This window comes from Schistocerca gregaria, chromosome 7 (assembly GCF_023897955.1).
Source record: "Schistocerca gregaria isolate iqSchGreg1 chromosome 7, iqSchGreg1.2, whole genome shotgun sequence".
Taxonomy (NCBI): domain Eukaryota; kingdom Metazoa; phylum Arthropoda; class Insecta; order Orthoptera; family Acrididae; genus Schistocerca; species Schistocerca gregaria.
In genome coordinates, this window is record NC_064926.1 from 486,137,086 (window position 1) to 486,159,690 (window position 22,605).

A 22,605-nucleotide genomic window follows, 5' to 3' on the forward strand; every position below is an offset into this window, starting at 1 on the left:
AGGTCATCAGGTTCTTGTCAACTCAAGCATGAGAGCATTGCGTAGATGCTGAACAAAATCCAGTGCCAGATGCTACAGCAGAAGTTTTCTCCATTATGAAGAGGTTTACTGTTAAAATTCTGAGACAGTATTTTCCAAGAAGAGTTGGGCAACAGATTACTTCATCCCACACACATCTGGTAAAATGACCACATTGAAAAAATCGTAGAAATTACAGCTTATTTGGAAGCTTCGGAACAATCAATCTTTTCATGTACCATTCACATAGGGAACAGGGAAAGGGGAAAATGATAATGGTACTGGAAGTACCCCTCACCACACTGCATAAAGTGGCTTGTATAGGTAGACTAGGGTTATCTCCTCCACAATACCTTACCCTGGAAACAAGTTACTGAAAGCATCACAAAGGTATTTATAGAAATTTGCATTGCAGACATTTAAATAAATCAACACAACAGATTACAGTTGAGTATTAAACTGAAACAGGTCTTAGGCTTTGTCAAAGCCCAGTTTCAAGTGAAACTGTGCTGTTACAGAGCAAGAAACAGCCATGAGCTGTTGGTACAGGGACATAAACCAAGGATCTCATCATGACCCAGTGATTGCTTTCATCTTTGATATTGAATTTGAGGCATTTTGTCTCCATGATAACATTATAGTTGATGTGATAGCAAACTACAAACAGTGTTGTTAGGACGGGGGTGAAATTGGGGCAGATATGTATCATCATACTTATAGATACAATATGCCCCTCTGTCTGCCATGTCAGCTTATGAAGGAAGCACATGAAGGCACCGAAATATTGTGTGGTTTCTACCATCTCATTGGGATAAACTCCCTTTAACAGCATGGATTTGACATTGTAAACTTTTGTGATAAATTAAACTATTTTAGATTGGAACTTAAATCTGCACATATGTGCATAGTTTTCATTTTTAATCAAAGTCAGTGTACATTTTGCAGCTGATTTAAAGTTACTTTCTTTCACAAATGCGAACATTAATCTGGCTGTCTATAAACTACGCTAAGTAATTTATTCGGAATTATTGTAATATCCATCGTCTTGACTGCTTCATCTCTTATGACTCTTCTGCAGTTCCATTTCAGCTTGACTTGCCAGTTAACTGTTAAAAGATATGTTACAAATCGCTGTCACTGTAATCACATGTACTTTTACAGTATAAATTGGTTTGCTGTTCTAATGGTAGCTAAATGATAAATCGTTAGTGCCTTTTGATTCCAACTTCATACAAGAATTCATCTGCCTAACAGATTGAAGAAGTGTCAAACGAGGACACAAACACACATCTTCATTTTTTGAGGGCAAAGCTAAAGATACATATTAGAGTCTCAAATCAGCATATGACACTTTTGTATAAGATAAGTTAATTCTGGTGAACACTCCACTAAAAATTGAAATTTCAGGCTAGATTGATGTATTTGGCTTGCATCTTCGCATCTTGAATAAATGATGTTTTCTTCTCTTTGGTTTTGTTCTGTACATTGTTCTTAATTATGTAAATTGGTAGTTAAGATGTAATAACAACAATTTTTGATTTTCTGTTGTAATATTAAGTTCATGTTACGGAATGCATATATAAGTGAAATGTTGTTTAGGATGTGGTTAGATAGTGTACCTGATGTGTACATTGACCAGAAAAAGCATGCAGATCTATCTAAAAAGTAGTGTTCCTTTTGACCAGTTTACATGTCAGGAATACTATTCAGTTACTATCTATTTGACTCTTCATTTGTTCAGTAATTATTGTCATATGGAATTTTGTAATGTCTTAATAAGAATGATGATTGCATATCATCATCATCATCATCATCATCATCATCATCTTTTATTTTTAACAGGTGTTAAGAACACAGAAAATGCATATCAGTTAGTCAGTGTCCCTTTGTAGGAGTTGGTTGGTATATTGTTTGTATTGTTAAGAAATTGGATTGTATGCTCATTTTCAGAATGGCAGGAAGAGTGCTTGAACTTAAAAGCATTGAATGACAGGAAGAATTTGGTTTATGCACTTCCTACAAGTGGAGGGAAAACTTTAGTTGCTGAGATTTTAATCTTTCGGGAAATACTGTGCCACAGGAGAAATGCTATATTTGTTTTACCGTATGTCTCAATCGTTCAAGAGAAGGTAAGGGAGTTTCTTACGGAAAATGTAATTCTCAACTGTGTTTGCAACGTTTAGAAACGTAGAAATTTTTGTTCTTTTTTCTGCTATTAAATTCTTTCTTTCAAGTAAAGGTACGCTCTATGGCCCCTTTTGCTGTTGACCTGGACTTCATGCTAGAAGAGTATGCAGCTGGCAAGGGACAATATCCACCAACAAAGAGAAGAAAGAGGCATTCTGTATACATAGCAACAATGGAAAAAGCGCTTGGCATTGTCAACAGTCTACTTGAGACAAAGCGAATGGAAGAAATAGGGCTTGTAGTGGTTGATGAATTGCATTTAATTGGAGACACAGACAGTTCACGGTCAGCAACTCTGGAAATCCTCCTCACAAAGCTTCGTTTCTCTGCTAGTAGGTATTTGGAACTGTACTGTATATTGAAATTTATGTTGAATTGATGCTGTAGCAAAATGTAAAGAAAATGAAATTAAGTTAGTTTACACAATGTGTTTTTTATACCATTTTGATATATTTGTTCTATCTTATTGCTTACACAATAGCAAAATAACTTTTATTTTGCTGGCAAATCTTGTAATCATGAACGGTCTTGATTATGTATGTGAGCTATTTTTCTCATAATAAGGTGGAATAAATAATGATTAAATCGAGGATCAAGCGTATAATATGTTACAATTTCCAGTCTTTACACTTATAGTGCTTGCTGGAATTGGGTAGCAATGAAATGACTGCCCTAATCCCCCTGCTCTTAAGATCCTTGAAGAGAAAAGCTGGTGGCCATTGGCTTTCCTGCAGGCACCCTCCTTGCTTGGCTATCAGGCAGATTTTCCAGAACTTTAAAGGTTTATTGCATCTAACCACCATAATCACCTCTCAGTCTCTTGTCCAATGACTTCATCAATTTCTACTGAGCTGTGGACATGACTAATTAAGAAATAACTACAGGCTGGTTACAATTAAACTTTCACTGCTTAAGTGGGCCCCCATGAAAAATGAGTGAGCGTAGAACAGTGAAACTTTGTGGGAACATTTGTAAGGACATGTGGAAGAGAAATAACAAATAAACCATTTAAAGACACACATTTTAAGGTCCACCTGAGAGTGTAGCATTTTTAATTGCCTTTCATGCTTACATTCCATGTTACAATCGTTGCTCAATGTGATGACTATCTGATCTGATGAGTAATGTAAAGTTTGTACCGATACCATTTCGCTGTTGTTTGCAGCACTTTTTGAATGGTGGACCGTGGAATGTTCGTCTGTCATGGCACAGCTCTTGCACTGCTTGAAACTTGCACATTGTGTCCAACATTCCCAGCTATGCCAACAGTAACTTCTTCAACATTTTGGAACACTATTTGCCATCGGCTTCTCCCAGGAGCAATTCCCAAATTGACTGTTAATTCGAAATTCTGAATCATTCTTCAACCTTGGTGCAGAAAGAGCACCTCTCTGTATTCCTGTAATGCTTTGATACTCTCAAAGAGAAGCAGCACTATTGTTGTTGAATTGCTCAAACAGCTTTATGATTAAAGCCCTGCTCACCTTTTTCAGGCTCTTGTTGATTGTCTTCAACTGTAATATGCACTGATGCTTAAGTTTCAACAGTATGTTGCTGTACCAGTACTGATGCCTAACGACACTTAATGACAGTAACCCTAGTAACAACACAAATCTTGCAGCACACAGTCTGAATATCCTTCCCTATAAAGTTGGGTACCCATATGGTAAATACTTTTCTGTCTACACTGGCTCAAGTAGCGAAAGTTTAATTTTAACCTCTCAGTAGTTTGGAAGGAATTTTAAGCATTGAGTAAAGCAGAAAGTGTACAGTTTCCATATAAGGAAACATTTAACACTGGGCACCCTCTGAAAAAGGCCTCCTTTGCTAGCTGTTTGAGCTTGTGACTAATTCTATCTGGTAAGATACAAGCTTACTCAGTCTGAAGATCTCCCTGAGCTAGGTTCATCTTCAGAGTGTTCTCAGCCTTCCAGAAATGATGTGTGTCAGTGAAAAACTTGTGTTCTTGATAATGAATGTTCCCCATAGCCTTATTTTAACTTCTCAGGGGTCATACTCGTGGATTCCCCAAGTTTAACACAAAACTTGATGGTGTAACAATGTTCTAAATTCTGCTGTTCAATTTTCATAACATACAAAAAAAACACAACTTTGCTGATGGTGCTCTGAAAAATCACATGATGGCACTACAGAGCTGAAACTTGGACTGAGCACCTGGAAGGGATGAATACACTGGTCCACACAAGTAGAACAACACAGGTTTACCAGATCACTTGCTGTGTTGTCAGCCTCATTACTTTTCTCACATACGTCATATGGCAGAACAGCGTGAGTAACATACAGACTTACATTTTCTTATTATTTTAAACCACTGTATTTGCAAGCCAGAGGCAATCATATTGTGTAACCAGTGGGTATCCCGTATCATATGATCGTGCCAGATGCTGCCAAATGTGGTCTGATTTTTTTTGTGCTCCTTGGAGCCTCCACACATGCATATGTGCATTATGATGCTGTATGCAGAATGGGGACTCATTTGAAATAACAGTATGACCCACTCCTGTTCCAGTGTCGTCATTGCGTGCATCGCTATTGGCATGTCTTTCTCTGCTGCCACAACAATAACTGAAATGTTGGCAGTCGGGGGTGCTCTAGAAGTCATTACACCGTCTGAGTACCTGTCTTTCTGTAAACAAGCCCATTTTATAACATAAGGTATGTAACATGGATGTATGGTCCTTCACAACTGAGTGAACAAAAGTCTGTCCCTTTGGACTTGAGGCCATTGAGTCCCTGCATGGCATGGAGTTTCACGCTCCTCTAACCCTTCATTCAATATTCACATAGCAATTGTAATCGACCAATGTGAGAAGCCCTGTCGTGGAACAATAAACCACTGTCTTGATAGTCCATGACCCTGCTGCTGTCAAATCTGACACATGCTTGTAGACCTTCCTCCTCTGACATGAGGCATCACACCATCTTCTCACAATTAGTCAACATTCAAATGCTGTTTCTGAATGAGTAAGATATACAGAATGTAGGTGGCACTATTTCCACCTACTTTGTGTGGTGCTGAAATGCTAATTATTTGCTTATGCAAGCATGTAGTACACTATATGCAAATTTGACATTTGTTGCATACAAGCTTCATGTTGTGCAATTTTAATTGCCAGCAATACAAGTAAATTTTCTTTCATGGACTAAACACTACTTTCTTGCAATGTTGAATTTTTCATTTTCACAGAATGTTAGTGGAACTGGAAGTCATATTAAATAAGTGAAAAGCTATTTTAACCAACTGGGGATTTAATTCTGGCCCTTCAGATTTACAGTGTGATATTCATCTCGATATCCACTAAAGCACACTTTTGAAACATGTACATATAATTATTTCTTAAAAACTGTTGTCATAGTGTGTTTGTTTTGATTTTTAGGGCATGTCCAAATAGTAGGAATGAGTGCAACGATTGGCAACATTCAGGAAGTTGCTACATTCCTAAATGCTGAAATTTACTCACGCAATTTTCGTCCTGTGGAACTGAAGGAATATGTGAAATGCGAAAGAAATATTTTTGAGGTCAATTCGAAATTGAAAGGTTCTGAAGAAATGCTCTCTCTTGTTAGGACCATGGATATGCCAGTAAGCAAGGAGAATGTATGCTACTTTTTTATTATTGTTATGATTTAGTATCTAATAAAAGAATGTTTCAGCCCCCATCATGCAATGGAGACCAAGACCATATTGCTCGATTAGTGTGTGAAGTAATACCGCATGATTCTTGCCTAGTGTTTTGTGCCACAAAGAAAAATTGTGAAAATGTTGCATTGCTTGTGTCTAAGAATTTGCCAAGGTAACTTTTAACAAAATATATATTATCTTGTACAAAATCAAGTAGTTTCTTTTTGGCTGGTGTCTGTGTTCATCTTTCTTCTATTGCAGAGAGATCTTGGACCACAGGAAAGAGGAGAAAGAAGCCCTGATAAGAACTCTTGTATCTGAATTGAATGGTAGTCTTTGTCCTGTACTGCAGAAGACATTGCCTTATGGAATGGGATATCACCACTCAGGTACCACTTCCCTAATATATTTGTCCATTATAAGACTACTTGGCTAATACAAAAGTTCCACAGGGTATGTTGAAAAAATTTCAGGTCTTACAGTCGATGAACGTAGGCTTTTAGAAGAGGCTTTCCTTGTTGGCACACTGTGTTGCCTCTTTTGCACTTCAACATTGGCAGCCGGTGTGAATCTTCCTGCAAAAAGAGTTATCCTACGTTCTCCATATGTTGGACAAAAATTCCTGAGTCCCAGCCGATACAAGCAAATGATTGGTAGGGCTGGTCGTGCTGGTTTTGGAGCCTCTGGTGAAAGCATTCTAATTTGCAAACCTTCAGAAGTTCATATGGTTTGTAGAATTATTTTATTTTATTTAATAAATGAAACAAATGCAGTGACAATATTAGAAGTTCAAACATTTGAGGATGGCAATTTTTTTTAAGAAAAATAGTAGTAACCAATAATTGCACCAACATTTCAAGATATTTCTATGACAAATTTTACACATTAGCAAAATGTAATCTTACATGAACACGTGAAAAATGGAAAATGTTTCCGATCTGAAACTCGGTGTCCCATACCTACTTCATTGTCACTCATGTTCATTTGGAATTTAAGTTCATTCTACTGAACCTATCAATAATTTGTAGAAAGGAAGTCTTCTGACAAGTGTGAAAAATAGAACTGAAAGGGATCGATGAGATTTCAGTTTTAAAACCAAAGAACAGGTAGAATTATACACAAGAAATTGCTCAAAGGATGAGGGGCTGATCCTGATCCTGAGCACTGAACAATTGAGGACCAAGTAATTTCTGTCAGCATACCTTTTATTGTTTGGACAAAAGAACTCAATTGGAAAGTATCTAACAGGAAGTCACAGCTTTCGCTACTTAAGTCATTTTCCTGGATTTTGGTGTTGTGATTCAGCTTTCAAGGAACTTTAATTTATTTCATACTAAGTTCTTAGGTGTGTTGAAGAAAATGGAATGAATGCATAATTTATGGAATGAACTCTCAGATTGTAGTTATGTTTCTGCTGTAGAATATTTTGGAACTAATGAAAATTTGAGCCAGACATGGTCTCGAACCTGGATTTCCCACTTGTTGATAGCAGTTACCTTAAACACTTCTGCTATCCAAGCATGCTTCCAAGAGCAGCCCAAATTTCTGACTGACCCAGTGTCTAATCTCCCATGCACTCAGATTATTGTGTTTGACCAAAGGAATGTAAGAGTTAAATTTTGTGTTATGTTACATTTGATCATTTCTCCTCATGTGTTTTAAATTTAGTATTTTCAACTTTCTCCAGAATCTGAGCAGTTTGCCATCCAAGAATTTCCAGGTTAAGATTGCAGTGGTTTACATCAAAATGGTTTAGTTAAGAATTTATACCCATTGAATATCATACAGTGATAAAAACCAAGAGGAGGTGTTCAGGATGAGGGAAAATAATCATTTTATTTCAGTGTTGCTACACTAAATATGTTAATACCATTAGTGCAAAAAAAGTTCTTAAAGATTGTGCAATATTCACATTTGGAAAACCTATTATTCAGCTAATGCAAATAATGAAACTACTTTTCAGGTTAACAGCTTAATTCAGTCTCCAGTTGATGACGCTTGCAGCACTCTACACAAGCCAGATAATGTCGGTCTCCAGACGCTAATGCTCAGTGCAATTGGTCTAGGGTTGGCAACAACACGTGCTCATCTGCATGATCTCGCACGCACCACTCTTCTTTCAGTTCAAGAAAAAAGACTTGAAGTTGATGTGCTGCAGCTAACAGATGCTGCTGTTTCTCATCTTGTTCGGACTGGGGCAGTAGCTATTGTGAGTTCACCTGCAGTGGTAAATGAAAGTGATGTGCTGTCAGTAAGCATGCCCACTGCATGCAATGTGTCTTCCAGCAAAAGGAAATCCCGGGTCACATTACACTCAGAGACTGAACTTACTGTGAGTAAATTGGGACGTGCTGCCATGAAAGGTATGGAGCAACTTATTAATAAACTACCCTCTAGCAAATTAATTGTACTGGGAAGAAGTAAAACTGGCAGTTAGAAGGCAAGTATTTTTTTATTTATCCTTCCATAAACAGTGTAAAATGTAGGGATGTTGTCAACATGTAAATGCAATAAATGTAGACGTAGAGATACATAACCATACACATCTATATACATAAATAGATACATACATTTCCTGTCTTTCTGAGTTACCCATTTGGTTCTGTTTGACATATTGTAAAATGCTTCTTAATTGCAGTAATTGCTCATTAGCACAATTCTCAACAAAACTTACACATAATTTTAGGTAATCCTCTACAATATAAAACACTTTTCTAACAGATAATCTTTTTGCACATACCTGAAGACATGTGTTTCACTTTTGTCTTTGATCTCTTGTGGCATATTAAATTCAGTTTTCGTTCCACAGACCCAAAAAATAAGATGATTCTTGTGAGTGTGGTATTATATAGTTTAATTACATTATATAGCCCACTATTGTCGGTTTTTGTTTTGTTTTTCTATTGAGGTATAAGCGGTGGCTGGATCTGGTTCCATGTTCATGTAGAGACCTTCTCATTCGGTACTGATGATCATCCTTTTTAATGTGGATCACTGTTTGCACACTGAACTCATATGCAACAGTCAAGTTTTTGTAAGTTTAAGCAACTCAGTCCACTGTTTTCTCTATCTACTTTTTGTCATAATTCGTTCAGCACTTTTTTGTAGCTTAAAGATTGTTTTTCGGTTCTGTTCATTTGTTCCGCAGAACATTATCCCATAACTCATCACAGAATGAATATATGCAAAAGATGTTGTTCTGGTTCAAGAACTACTACACACAGAATTTGTTGTTCTCATTACAAAGTTGTTGTAGCTATTCATTTCCCGAGGGCAGTAGCATGCTCAGTCAATTTTAGTTGTGTGTCAAGATGCAACCCCCAAGAAATTTTGTTTGTGATACACATTCTATGAGCTTATCTTTCACTTTTAAAGAGTTACTTTTGGGTTTCCTGCATATGTGGAAACTAATGCAACTGGTTTTTTTACATTTAAAGTTAATTTGTTGTTGTCTACCCATGTGCATACATGCATGAGTCTTTCTTCAGCTTTGTCCTTTAATACACTTGGTGATCTTTCACTGATTAGAATGTTACTGTCATCAGCAAACAATACTGTTTCACCTTGTTTGGGATGCTGGGGCAAATCGTATAAGAGTATTGGGCCAAGCATGCTTCTTTGGGAGACTCCATTATATTAATGTATTCTGAGTCAGAAAGGTATTTAATGGTATGATTGGAGTTTGTCCGAGAGATCTCTACCTGTTGCACTCTTTCAAGGTATGAACAAAACCACTTGTTTGCTACCCACAGTTTTCAGTTTATTTAACAGAATTGTGTGGTCTGCTGTATCAAAGGCTTTGCTGAATTCAAGGAAGATGCCTGTTATATGCTCTCCTGTATCTAGTGCTTCCAGAAAAACATTTGTAAAATGAGCTGTAGCTGAATGTGTGCTTTTACTAGGCTTGAAACCAAACTATTGTTTGCACAGAAAATTGTACTTTGTTAGGTACCCCATGAGTCCAACTTTCATTATGGTTTCCATTACTTTTGAAAATGATAACAATAAAGAGATGGGCCTATAATTTTGTATATTTTTGGGGTCTCCTTTCTTATTTAGCAGTAGAACCTTCGCATGCTTCAGTGCTCTGGGAAGCAACCTGTGGTAAATGATTCATTTATGATGTGCGGTAAAGGGTCCATGATACTTTCTGTGCAGTCCTTCAGGAAGCACACAGGTACTTAATGTATACTTGCTGAGATTTTATTTTTTAGGTTCCAAACAACATTACTTATTTCTTCTGAAATTGAGGGCTGTAGCATCATTGTGTTTCGAACATAGTTCAGTGTTTGTACAGGTTGTAATTTGTGAAATTTGTATTGTAGCTTGGTACCTATGTTGCTGAAATATTGATTTGCAAAGCCTGCATTTTTTTTAAAATCATGTATTGTGGTAACAGTGCACTGTAATAGTATGTTTACCTGTTTTGTCTTTTCTCTATTTGTCTCCAGTTTGGTGACATTCCGGGATGCTTTTATTTTCTGTCTTTTCCATAATTTTGTCATTTTTTGAGACCTTTTTGCTGTTAGAGAGAAGACCCTTCTATAGCTGAGTATTTTAGTTTGGTTTTGTACAGCTATTTTTAATTTTAACAGCTGAGTGGAATGATATGAAAGGCCTGCGTTACCTACAACCATATCACAATTTTCTTTCTCCAATTCATTTAGTATATGATCAGTGATTGATGCTGAGTGCTTAGTTACCCTTGTGGCTGTATTAATTAGTCAATGGTGATATTCTATAGCTGTACATAATGTTCAAATATGTGTTGCAGAATCCGCCTGTGTTCGATGTGTCGATGTTCAAATCTCTGATCCTCCCACCCATCACCCTCCATTTTAAACTGCCATTTTTATCTTTGACCTGATCTGGCTTGGTCCATTATTTGAAATGAACACACTTGCCGATATGTCATTTTTGCCACAGCTACCATCCAGGTATCATCATAAGAACACACACACACACACACACACACACACACACGTCAGTGTGGCAACACTGTGCTTGAATCATGTTGTTGATGACTCGACTTGGCAACTTTGTTGCTGCTGATCATTTACTATATGGATGTGTTGGAATTTTGTTCAGAGAGTTGTGACATCACAGCAACTATTGGTGCACTTCTTTGCTAGTTAAGATGACTTGGTTACAAGACACACTGAGAGAAATAGTCATACACAAGATGACAGAATTTCTTTGTGTCCTTAAAGACCCCCAGAAGAGAATGGAACCTGTGATCCAGTTGTCTCTCTGAAGAAAAATATTGACAGAAGAAAAATTGGAAGATTTTGAGAACGACATTGTGTATTGTATTGTTTTGGAAATTTATGATCATGCCAGTCATCTCATAAGGCAAAAGGCAGCAGATACTTTATATGACAAGAGTTGTATATGAGGGGCTGCCATTCAATTGAAAGAATTCTGAAATATATGTGGGTTCAAGTACAGAAAAGGTAATGATGGTACACTCATCCTGCTGATGAAATCCAATATTGTAACAGTAAGGACAACTTTTCTGAGAAAAATGCATGACATCAGAAAATAAAGTGATCAGCACCATATTATTCATGTTAATGAGCTTGGTTCACTCAGTGGCCAAGAGTAATTTGAAAAATTGATTAACAGAGGAAACAAACTTAAGTTTCCTTTATTTACGTCTGTGGCCACAAACTTTTTGTTAACAGATTACCGGTTTCGGTCTTTAGCGACCATCATCAGATCTGATGATGGTCATTGAAGACCGAAACCAGTAATCTGTTAACAAAAAGTTTGTGACTATAGACGTAAATTATAGGAAACTTATTACCTATACAGGTCATTGTTTTTTCGCGATGATGTCGTAGCTTGGAAAATGAACTTACTGTCTAGCATGTTGGGTCAAGTGGCTTTGACTTTGTCAGAAGTGCAAAGCTGTTAATTACAACAAGTGATTATCATAAAAGAGATGAATAGTAATGTATTCAAACAATGTTTCTTAGATTTATTGTGTGGTTTAGATGAAAGTGTTGTGATCCTCATGGATAACTTCAGTTGTCATTAAAATCAGAAGAGAAAATTCACAATCCAGACACACAAAGTGGAGGAATTGTGCAGTTGACAAAAGAGAACATTATTTCAATTATGGATTGCTATATGAAAGTAGAGGTGTTAAGAAAGTCTGGCACCACAAGTGCTTATACAGTCAATTTGAAATTGGCAGTTTAGTAACAGAAATGGTGCACGAGGTTGTGAGGAGGCCCCCCTCACCATTTTGAATACAGCTGAGAATAATATATGTAGGTGCACTAGTGAAAGGAGATGACCCATCCAGAAATTGCACATTTAGAATCACAGATATGCAAAATTTGCTTAAATTTCCATTGCTGACATTACTGTCAGACAGGCTTAACAGCGTACTCCACACTAAAAATTACTTCCTGAATGAAGACATTTGAGAAAATCTCATGGAAAATATTGTCCATTGCTTCAAGTGACTCCTCATGTATTGAATTTTCAGATACACTTGATTCTTCAGAACAAAATAATTAAAAAAGAATAAATTACATTAACTGTTATGTTTCTTGTTCTTTTTCTTTCCCAAAGGTATGAAGACTATTCTCTCCCCCCTCCCCCTTTTCTGTTGTCTTGCCAGTTCTTCTCACCTCCTCCAGAATTTATCAGTATGTGTTCATTAATTGTATCAAAGCAAAATTCAGTGGAAAAAACTCAAATTATGGGACAGAATAGCTGGCCATTTTGTGCATTCAGGTGGTGAAATATGTGGTAGTACCATGGTTAGACACACATAAAAGTGATACACTATCTTAGAGTTTGGAACTAGTAGATCCTTCCTTGTGGAGGAGAGATGGATAAGTTGAGAAAGGTTAAAAAAAAGGGCACATCACTAAGTCCCCAGGATAAGAAGGATCTGACATGTAGTCTCCAACCTAATGGGTGTTAGTAGCTTTGGGGGTGCTAATGCTGACTCAGGCCACTACCTTATGGCAACAGTCAGAAGTCAGTCATTTATTGCATAAAAGGTATGTGGATCTCATGCAAACAATTTCATGTTGATAAGGTCAAGAAGCCCAAGCTTCTCTAAAGATTTCCTAATTCACTCATGAAAACCCTGGCACACTTGTCCACCATTGGGAGAATCGAAAAAATATGAAAAAAACCTAAAGAATACCGTTACAAAAAGTTTGAAGAAAGGTATAAGACGAATAGACCAAACCACATGTAGTGGCTCGTTTGAGGGAGAGCACACACTATTAACACCAGGTTAAAGATTAGGCCTACAAGAAAATACAACAGGTAAAGTATACCTGAAAATCTGTAGAAGATTATAAAATAGCGAGAAGAGAAGAGAAGAGGCTTCACAAAAAGAAAGAGAGAACATAAAAGGAATGAATCAGTTGAAAGGGATGTACAAGATTAGAGCTTTTTTTCTTAAGTTGAATAAGAACCATCCAAGGCAAATTTATCAATAAATACAAATGGCTCAATATTGAGGAATGGTGAAGTAATGTGTGTAAAATAAGCTCAGTGCTTTGATGAGCTGTTTAATTGGTCCGTTTTGATTGATACACATCACCACTTTATGGCCTTCAGATCTGCCTATGATAGTATTGACAGAAAGGTGTTGTATATGGTAATCACGATAACAGTTCATGCCCTTAGTGATACTGTGTATAGTAATCTCAGTTACAGTTCATCACCATAGTGAAACTGGGTACACTAATCACAATCAACATTCATCAACTTACTGAAATTGTATGTAGTAATCGCAGTAACAATTCAGCACCTTCGTGAAATTGTATATAGTAATCACAAAAAAAACAGTTTATTGCCTGAGTGAATGCTACTATGGAGAGCGCATGGGGTCAGATGTAGATACAGGATATACTATCAAGTCCTGTGACCATAAAAATGGATTTAGCAGAGAGTTTTGTTATCTTGTGTTGTGTTGAAATATAGTCTTGGAAAAGGTTATACGAGATTTGGGCATCAATACAAGGGGGACTATCCATTACAAATCAGTTCAGATGCTAGCATATGCAAATGATACTGATGCAATTCAAAAAATGCCAAGAGCAGTGAAAGAAGTTTTTACGTCTTGAAAGTGCTGCTAGAAAAATGAACTTACAGATAAATGTACGAAAAGCTAAGTAATGCTTGTAACTAAAAAAGATTATCCTAATGAACCCTCATTGAAGTTCGATATTTTTATTAGTTTCACTTACCTTGGATCATAAGTAAACTCTGTAAACAGTGTCAGCTCTGAAATCTAAAAGTGAATTGAATTTTGTATGTCAATAAGAGACTTCTTTTAAGCTGCTTTTTAGGAAAACTCAAGTTATGATGATGTACAAAGTTTTGATGAGCCCAGCACTAATATAATGTGCAGAAACCATGTGAAATTTGATGAAAAGCAACTGCACATAACACTGGACTCGCATTCGGGAGGACGGCGGTTCAATCTCGCGTCCGGCCATCCTGATTTAGGTTTTCTGTGATTTCCCTAAATCGCTCCAGGCAAATGCTGGGATGGTTCCTCTGAAAGGTCACGGCTGACTTCCTTCCCTAATCCGATCGATGACCTCACAGTTTGGTCTCTTCCCCCAAACAACCTAACCCAACCCAACCTAACCCAACTGCACATATTTGAAAGAAAGATGTTGAGATAAATTCTTGGCCCAGTGGAATTAAATGGTGCCAGGAGGAGGAACTGCACATATGAATTATGTAACTAACCAGACATTGTCAGTTGCATTGTGATTAAAACACTGGAATGAACAGGCTGTACCAAGAGCTAGAGATAGAATGATTAAGAAGATATTCAACAATGCCTGAAGGAACTAGGAGGGTTGAAAGACAACTGTTGAGGGGGGGAAAGGTGTTAGAAAGGACATGAGGAGAAATGGAATTCAAAATTGAAGAAGTTTGCACTAAACAGGAAAGAATTGAATGATGTTCTACAGAAGGCCAAGGCTCACAAGGGGTGTCATTCCATGGATTGATTGATGGATGGATGGATGAATGAATGAATGAATAACAGTATATTTTGCTATAGCCATGCCTTATAATTCATAAATGAATATATAAAATTGAAAGGCTCATGAATGAAAGGAATTGCTATTTCACTATGATATTTTCTTGGCCTGTGGTTTTCAGCCAAAATAAAGTGTTTAAAATAGTCATTGTCTGTTTATGTTAAGGAAATATTTATTTCAAAGTGCTGACTTCCAAGTTCAATAAACTTATCATTTTCCAGTGAGTACCTTGTAATAAATTATGCTTACATGTATCAGACAGCATTGTCTGACAGCATAATTTGCATGGGTATGACTCTACAACCGCATATCTTTGATCCAAAGGCTATGTTGAGGTGTCGGGTGAGAACACAAGTGGAGGGAAATATGCAGAAAAGATGAGAAAGGTACCTTCTGTACTTGCCCTTCCAGCTGCCAGTTTTACTACTCCATACCATTATTACATTGATCTTTACAACAGATATTTCTGTTTCTCTTAAACACTTAAGTTATTAAAACTTCCAAAATGGAGCACTGCTGTGACTAGGTGAACATTTTTCATGTCTACCTAAATTATCACATCACCAGTAACTTCATTAATTTTATCATTTTGCACCTCATACTTTTTATGATAAATGCATACGAGGAATACTTGCACTTATTGTTAGAAAAAAAAAACAGCATGCTGCTATGTTATGTAAGATGAGGTAGTGCAGCTACTACAACATGTAATGGTTCTGCTGTGTAAACAATGATTACCATGGGTAGAAGGTAAGAACTGAGTTAAAATGATGTGTGAAGGTCATAAATAATGTCATTCGGATATTTTCCAACATTTATTTGTTAGAGGTTAATCTGAAAACTTACCTGATGTGCCTGTGAAAGGCTGTTCTCTCTCTCTCTCTGTCTCTGTCTCTCTCTCTCTCTCTCTCTCTCTCTCTCTCTCTCTCTCTCTCTCTTCCAGCCAGTTGGATCAGAAGACTTTACAGTACTTGCCAATTCATATTTTACCATTTCTAAGTCAATCAGTTATCCTGTTTGTAACTAAAAAATGACGGTCATCAGTCTTAGTTGTCTTCTTTGTTTTAGTGTGGAATTGTCAGTTTTTAACCACAAGTGTGATTATTGTTTTGTTTCTATAATTAAGTGGGAGAGATCCATCTCACTTACAGTAGCAAATTTACACACAGAAATCAGTTGTATTCATTTTTAAATGCCCCAAACATTAATAAACTAGTTTTTTTCATTAAGAGAATACAGCCACACTGAGGTAAACTTGACAACAAAAGTGCATACCCCTTTTAAATAATCACCAACTTTGTATTTCCATTGGTAATAATCTCTACTTAACAACGAATTTTATGGCAGCACAACATTCCAGTTTGTTAGTGTGAACTATCTACATCCAACACAACTAGTTTTGAAGCTGTATAAGAGATTGAAACAAATGAAAACCTTAACATTTATTATTATGCGAATGAGGTAATACAGAGAAATTACAGATTATCATTTTTCAACATAATCCTTGTGATGTGTATTGCACACATTCCACTGTTGAGAAGTGCATGGATACCCCGTAAGACTTATTCTCTTCATTGGGAATGCTTGCCCCCCCACCCCCAGGCACATGTCTTTGAGCTGTCCGAACATGTGAGACACTTGAGGTGAGGTCTGAGAAGTAAAGTGAACACGTAAGACATTCAGATTTCTGTATTGTTTGCTATGCTCAGGAGGTCAGTAGGGGGACACATTGACGTGTTGCAACAAAAAACCTGCTGTTGGAGGTTCTCATTGTTTACTCATGATTGCCAGATGAAGGTGATTTTGTAGCAGATTTGAGCAAGAATTATTGGTTGCTGTTGATGTCATTTTCATGTAATGTTCAAAAATAACCCCTTTAGCAGCCCAAAAGAGAGTGAGCATGGCTTTTCTTACTGACAGTTGGCTGTAATTTTTTTATTATTTTGGTGAAGAGCTACAGTGCCATTACTTGCTTGATCCTTTAATTTCAGTTGGTGATAGTGCACAAATGTGTGACCTGTAAAAATTCTGTCAAGAAATCCATTATCTTTGACTTGTAAACTACACCGAAGTTCCTCGCAGACATTGATGTGACAGTCTTTCAATTCAAACAGTGGAAAATCCAGGATGAAATGTAACAATATTATGAGAAGGAAAGTTGCCACTCACCATATAGTGGAGGTGCTGAGTCGTAGATAGGCACAACAAAAAGACTTTCAAAATTAAAACTTTTGGCCATTGGCCTTCGTCAACAATAGACAGACATTCAACAATACACACACATATGCACGCATGTGTGCACACACACACAACTCATACACATGACTAGAGTCTCAGGCAACTGAAACCACACTGCAAACAGCGGCACCAGGGCATGATGGGAATGGCGAATGGACGGGGGTCGCATTCGGGAGGACGACGGTTTAATCCCGTCTCCGGCGATCCTGATTTAGGTTTTCCGTGATTTCCCTAAATCGTTTCAGGCAAATGTCGGGATGGTTCCTTTGAAAGGGCACAGCCAATTTCCTTCCCAATCCTTCCCTAACCCGAGCTTGCGGTCCATCTCTAATGACCTCGTTGTCGACAGGACATTAAACACTAACCACCACCACCACCTGGATGGGGTAAGGAGGAGACTGGGGCAGGGAGGGGGAGGGGTAGTATGGTGGGGGTGGCAGACAGTTAAGTACCTTTCAATTCACCTGTCAACTGACATGACACACATCTTGTAGACACTTGATTGAATCGCAAAACATCAAGCACAGTATTGCCTGCTGAGCCAAAACTAGTATCCAAACTAGTGGTTATTTTTTACAGTAATACACCTGTTTTTCTTCAAAAGCTGTTTCACATTTGTTCGTCACTAGATGGTGTATCTGGACCAGGTGTGGGGTGTATTCTGTGGAACTAACACCTCTTGTAAGCATTTTGTACCACTTGTACTCCCCTGCCCATGAACCATGGACCTTGCTGTCAATGGGGTGACTCGCGTGCCTCTTTGATACAGATAGCCATACCCCAGGAGGAACCACAATGGAGGCATATTTGTTGAGTGGCCAGATAAATGTGTGGTTCCTGAAGAGGGACAACATCCTTTTCAGTAGTTGTATGGGCAACAGTCTGGACAATTGACTGATAAAGTCTTGTAACCTCAGTCAAAACGGCCTTCCCGTGCTGATACTCTGAATGGCTGAAAGCAAGGGAAACTACAGCTGAAATTTTTCTCCACAACATGCAGCTCTACTGTATGGTTAAATAATGATGATCATGATGTCGTCTTCAGTAAAATAGTCCCCCATTTGGATATCCAGGCAGGGACTACTTAGGACATTGTTGTCATAAGCAGAAACAAAACAGGCATTCTATAGATCAGAACGTGAAATATTAGATCCCTTAATCAGGCAGGTAGGTTAGAAAATTTAAAAAGGGAAATGAATAGGTTGAAATTACATGTAGCGGGAATTAGTGAAGAGTGGTGGCAGGAGAAACAAGCCTTCTGATCAGGTGAATACAGGGTTATAAGTACAAAGTTAAATGGGGGTAGAATTTAATAATGAATAAGAAAATATGAACGCAGGTAAGCTACTATGAGCAGCATAGTGAATGCATTATCATAGCCAAGATAGACATGAATCCCACGCCTACCACAGTAGTACAAGTTTATATGCCAACTAGCTCCACAGATGATGAAGAAAATGAGGAAATGTACAATGAGATTTATTCAGATAGGCGTACTTAAAGAAAATGAAAATTTAATTGTGATGGGAGACTGAAATTCAGTAGCAGTAAAAGGAAGAGAAGGAAAAACAGTAGGTGAACATGGACTGTGGGAAAGGAAAGAAAGAGGAACCCACCTGGTAGAATTTAGCCCAGTCTTTAACACTTGGTTTAAGAATCATGAAAGAAGGTTGTTTACATGAAAAAGACCTAGAGACATGGGAAGGTTTCAGATTCATTATATAGTTGTTAGACAGAGATTTAAGAACAAGATTTTAAATTGTAAGACATTTCCAGGGGCAAATGTGGACTCTGACCACGACTTGTTGGTTATGAACTGTAGATTAAAGCTGAAGAAATTGGAAAAAAGTAGGAAAATAAGAAGATGGGACCTAGATAAGTTGAAAGAACCAGAGATTGTTGAAAGTTTCAGAGGGTGCATTAGGCAACAGTTGACAGGGGAAAGGAATACATTAGAAGATGAAGAGGTAGCTTGAAGACATTAAATAATGAAGGCAGCAGAGGATCAAATAGGTGAAAAGACAAGGCCTAGTAGAAGTCCTTGGATAACACAAGAGATATTGAATTTAACTGATGAAAGGAGAAAATTTTAAGATGCAGCAAATGAAGCAGGCAAAAGGAAATACAAACATTTAAAAAATGAGACTGACAGGAAGTGCAAAAGGCTAAGCAGGAACGGCTAGAGGACAAATGTAAGGACTTAGTCATATTTCATTAGGGGAAAAATAGATACCACCTACAGGTCTTTGGGGAAAAGAGAAGCAGCTGTATGAATGTCAAGAGCTCAGATAGAAAACCAGTCCTAAGGAAATAAGGAAAAACTGAAGGGAGACAAACTTGAAGACAATATTACAGAAAGGGAAGATGACGTAGATGAAGAATTTGAAAGGGCCCTGAAAGATCTGAGTCAAAACAAGGTCCCAGGTGTAGACAGTATTCCATCACAACCTTGGGAGAAACAACGGTGACAAAACTCTTCCATCTGGCGTGCATGATGTATGAGAAAGGTGAAATAACCTCAAACCGTAAGAAAACTGTAGTAATTCTATTTCTGAAGAAAGCAGTTGCTTACAGGTGTGAAAATTATCAAACTATCAGTTTAATAAGCCATGCTTGCAAAAATACTAACACGAATTGTGTACAGAATAATTGGAAAAACTGGTGGAAGCTGACCTCGGAGAAGATCAGTTTGGATTCCAGAGAAATATAGGAACACACAAGGCAATACTGACCCTACAACTTAGAACATAGATTAAGGAAAGACAAATATAAGTTTACAGCATTTGTAGAACTAGAGAAAGCTTTTGACATTGTTCGGTAGAATACTCTCTTTGAAATTCTGGAGGTAGCAGGGGTAAACTACAGGAACTGAAAGGCTATTTACAACTTGTACAAATACCAGACAACAGTTATAAGAGTCAAGGGGCATGAAAGGGGAGCAATGGTTGAGAAGGGAGTGAGACAGGGTTGTAGTCTATCTCCGATGCTGTTCCATTTGTACATTGAATAGGCAGTAAAAGAAACCGAAGAAAAATTTGGAGTAGGAATTAAAGTTCTGGGAGAAGAAATAAAAACATTGTTTGCTGATGACATTGTAATTCTGTTGGAGACAGCAAAGGACTTGGAAGAGCAGTTGAACAGAATGGACAGCATCTTGAAAGGAAGAAAAAAGGTGAATATCAACAAAAGCAAAACAAGGATAATGGTATGTAGTAGTCGAATTAAATCAGTTAATGCTAAGGGAGATGCTGAGTCGTGATAGGCACAGCAAAAGGTTCACACAATTATAGCTTTCGGCCATTAAGGCCTTTGTCAGCAGTACACACACACACACACACACACACACACACACACACACACACACACACACACTCATGTAAAGGCAACTAGCACACACGTCTGCAGTCTCAGAGAGCTGAAACCACACTGCGAGCAGCAGCACCAGTGCATGATGGCAGTGGCGACTGGGTGGGGGTAAGAAGGAGACTGGGGCAGGGAGGGGGAGGGATAGTATGATGGGAGTGGCAGATAGTGAAGTGCTGAAGTTTAGACAAATGGCAGGAGAGAAGGTGTGAAGAGGGCAGGAGGTAAGAATCGGAAAGGAGAGAAATTAAAAGACTGTATGTGGCAGTGAAATGACGGCTGTGTAGTGCTGGAATGGGAACAGGAAGGGGACTGGATGGGTGAGTACAGCGACTAACAAAGGTTGAGGCCAGGAGGGTTCCCACCAACACCAGCTTTTCTGAATTGCGCAGGTGGAAACTTTCCCTGCAATACATCCTGTGTTCCCATAACCCTCCTGGCCTTAATCTTCATTAGTCACTGTCCTCACCCATCCAGCCCCCTCCCTGTTCCTTTTCCAGCACTAACACAGCCGTCATTTCACCACCACACCCAATCTTTTAATTTCTTTTTATTTCTCTCCTTTCCAATATTTACCCCCTCCGCACCTTCTCTCCTGTCCTCCGTCTAAACTGCAGCACTTCACTGTCCGCCACTGCCACCATACTATCCCTCCCCCTTCCCACCCAGTCGCCACTATCATCATGCACTGGTGCTGCTGCTTGCAGTGTGGTTTCAGCTCTCTGAGACTGCAGACGTGTGTGCAAGTTGTGTTTGCGTGAGTTTGTGTGTGCGCAAGTGTGTACGTGTGTCTACTGCTGACAAAGGTCTTTATGGCTGAAAGCTATATGGTGAGTAGCAACTTTCCTTCTCTGGTATTGATACATTCCACCCTGGATTTTCCATTGTTTGATTAATGCTAAGGGAATTAGATTGGAAAATGACTCATTGAAAGTAGCATTTGAGTTTTGCTATGTGGACAGCAAAATAACATAATGGTAGAAGTAGAGAGGACATGAACTGTTAACTTGCAGTGGGAAGAAAAACATTTCCGAAGAAGAGAAGTTTGTTAATGTTGAGTATAGGTTTAAGTGTTAGGAAGTCTTTTCTGAAGGTAGGGAGACAAGAAATTTGTAGTACAACTTGCCAAAAGAAGGGATCAGTTGATACGATATGTTCTGAGACATCAAGGGATACCAAATCGGTCTTAGAGGGGTGTACTGGAGGTAAACATGATAGAGAGAGATCAAGAGATGAATACAGTAAGCAGATTGAAGGATCTTGGTTGCAGTATTTATTCAGAGATGAAGAGGCTTGCACAGGATAGAGTAGGATGGAGAGCTGCGTCCAACCAGTCTTCGAATTGAAGAGCACGACAACAACAACAACAACCACTTGTATACTTGCTGCAGGACACCCATGGATCACTAGACTATGCCTTCATCTTATGATACATTTCCACTGGTTTAACAGTATCTCTCTGCCTTAACTTCACACATGATGAAACATATATAGATTTGTTTTCTTGTCAAATTCTAGTTTCCCTTGTAAGATTCTGCTACAACAATATTTCAAAATATTGATGGAAAAGGCTGATTAGTAAATAATGTATACAGATCCTCTTCCATTCTCACTGTATATTATAAATTCTCATAAAATACTTGTGTAACATTGTGCAGACACAGTATCAGAAGTGACACCAACCAAGTTTTATTCTGCTTCCACGTGAAGAGATCCACAATACACTGAATGAAGTACAGTACAATTCAAAGCAAGTAAACATCAGTGTGGCTGACGGCCCAACATGCTGGTCTTCCATTGGGCTGTTGTGCACATGGCTGAAGGCACTTTTACCGTGGCCTGTTCAATTACGCACACTCAAACTGTAGGGTGACAGCACTCCTTCCCTGTTGGGGAAAAGTGTTTACTGTGGAGATGTCCATGTCTTTATTGGTAGGTGATGACTGGTGGAACAGGTGTTGTGGTGTCTCACGAGAATATGGTCTGAAATTGTGCAGGCACGGACAGATGTGGGGAGAGGCCAGGAGGGAGCACTGGTGATGATGGTGCTGTATCCATGTTCACATCCAAGCAGGCACATGGCGATGGAGGCACTAGAGAAGATGGCGGAAACAGGTACTGTGA

At 38.2% G+C, this 22,605-nt stretch overlaps 1 protein-coding gene across 2 annotated transcripts in view; it reads left to right on the forward strand.

Moving 5' to 3' along the window:
• LOC126281397 (helicase POLQ-like) overlaps positions 1-22,605 on the forward strand; it is a 107,514-nt gene that overhangs the window by 16,692 nt on the left and 68,217 nt on the right. The window contains exons 2-8 of one of the 2 annotated variants that reach the window (XM_049980328.1): positions 1,969-2,147; positions 2,258-2,537; positions 5,604-5,809; positions 5,881-6,020; positions 6,110-6,237; positions 6,322-6,575; positions 7,812-8,211. In XM_049980328.1, the coding sequence (XP_049836285.1) occupies positions 1,969-2,147; positions 2,258-2,537; positions 5,604-5,809; positions 5,881-6,020; positions 6,110-6,237; positions 6,322-6,575; positions 7,812-8,211 (1,587 nt within the window). Of the gene's footprint in view, positions 1-1,968; positions 2,148-2,252; positions 2,538-5,603; positions 5,810-5,880; positions 6,021-6,109; positions 6,238-6,321; positions 6,576-7,811; positions 8,212-22,605 lie in introns of those variants that run through there. The other variant, XM_049980329.1, reaches the window with a different exon arrangement.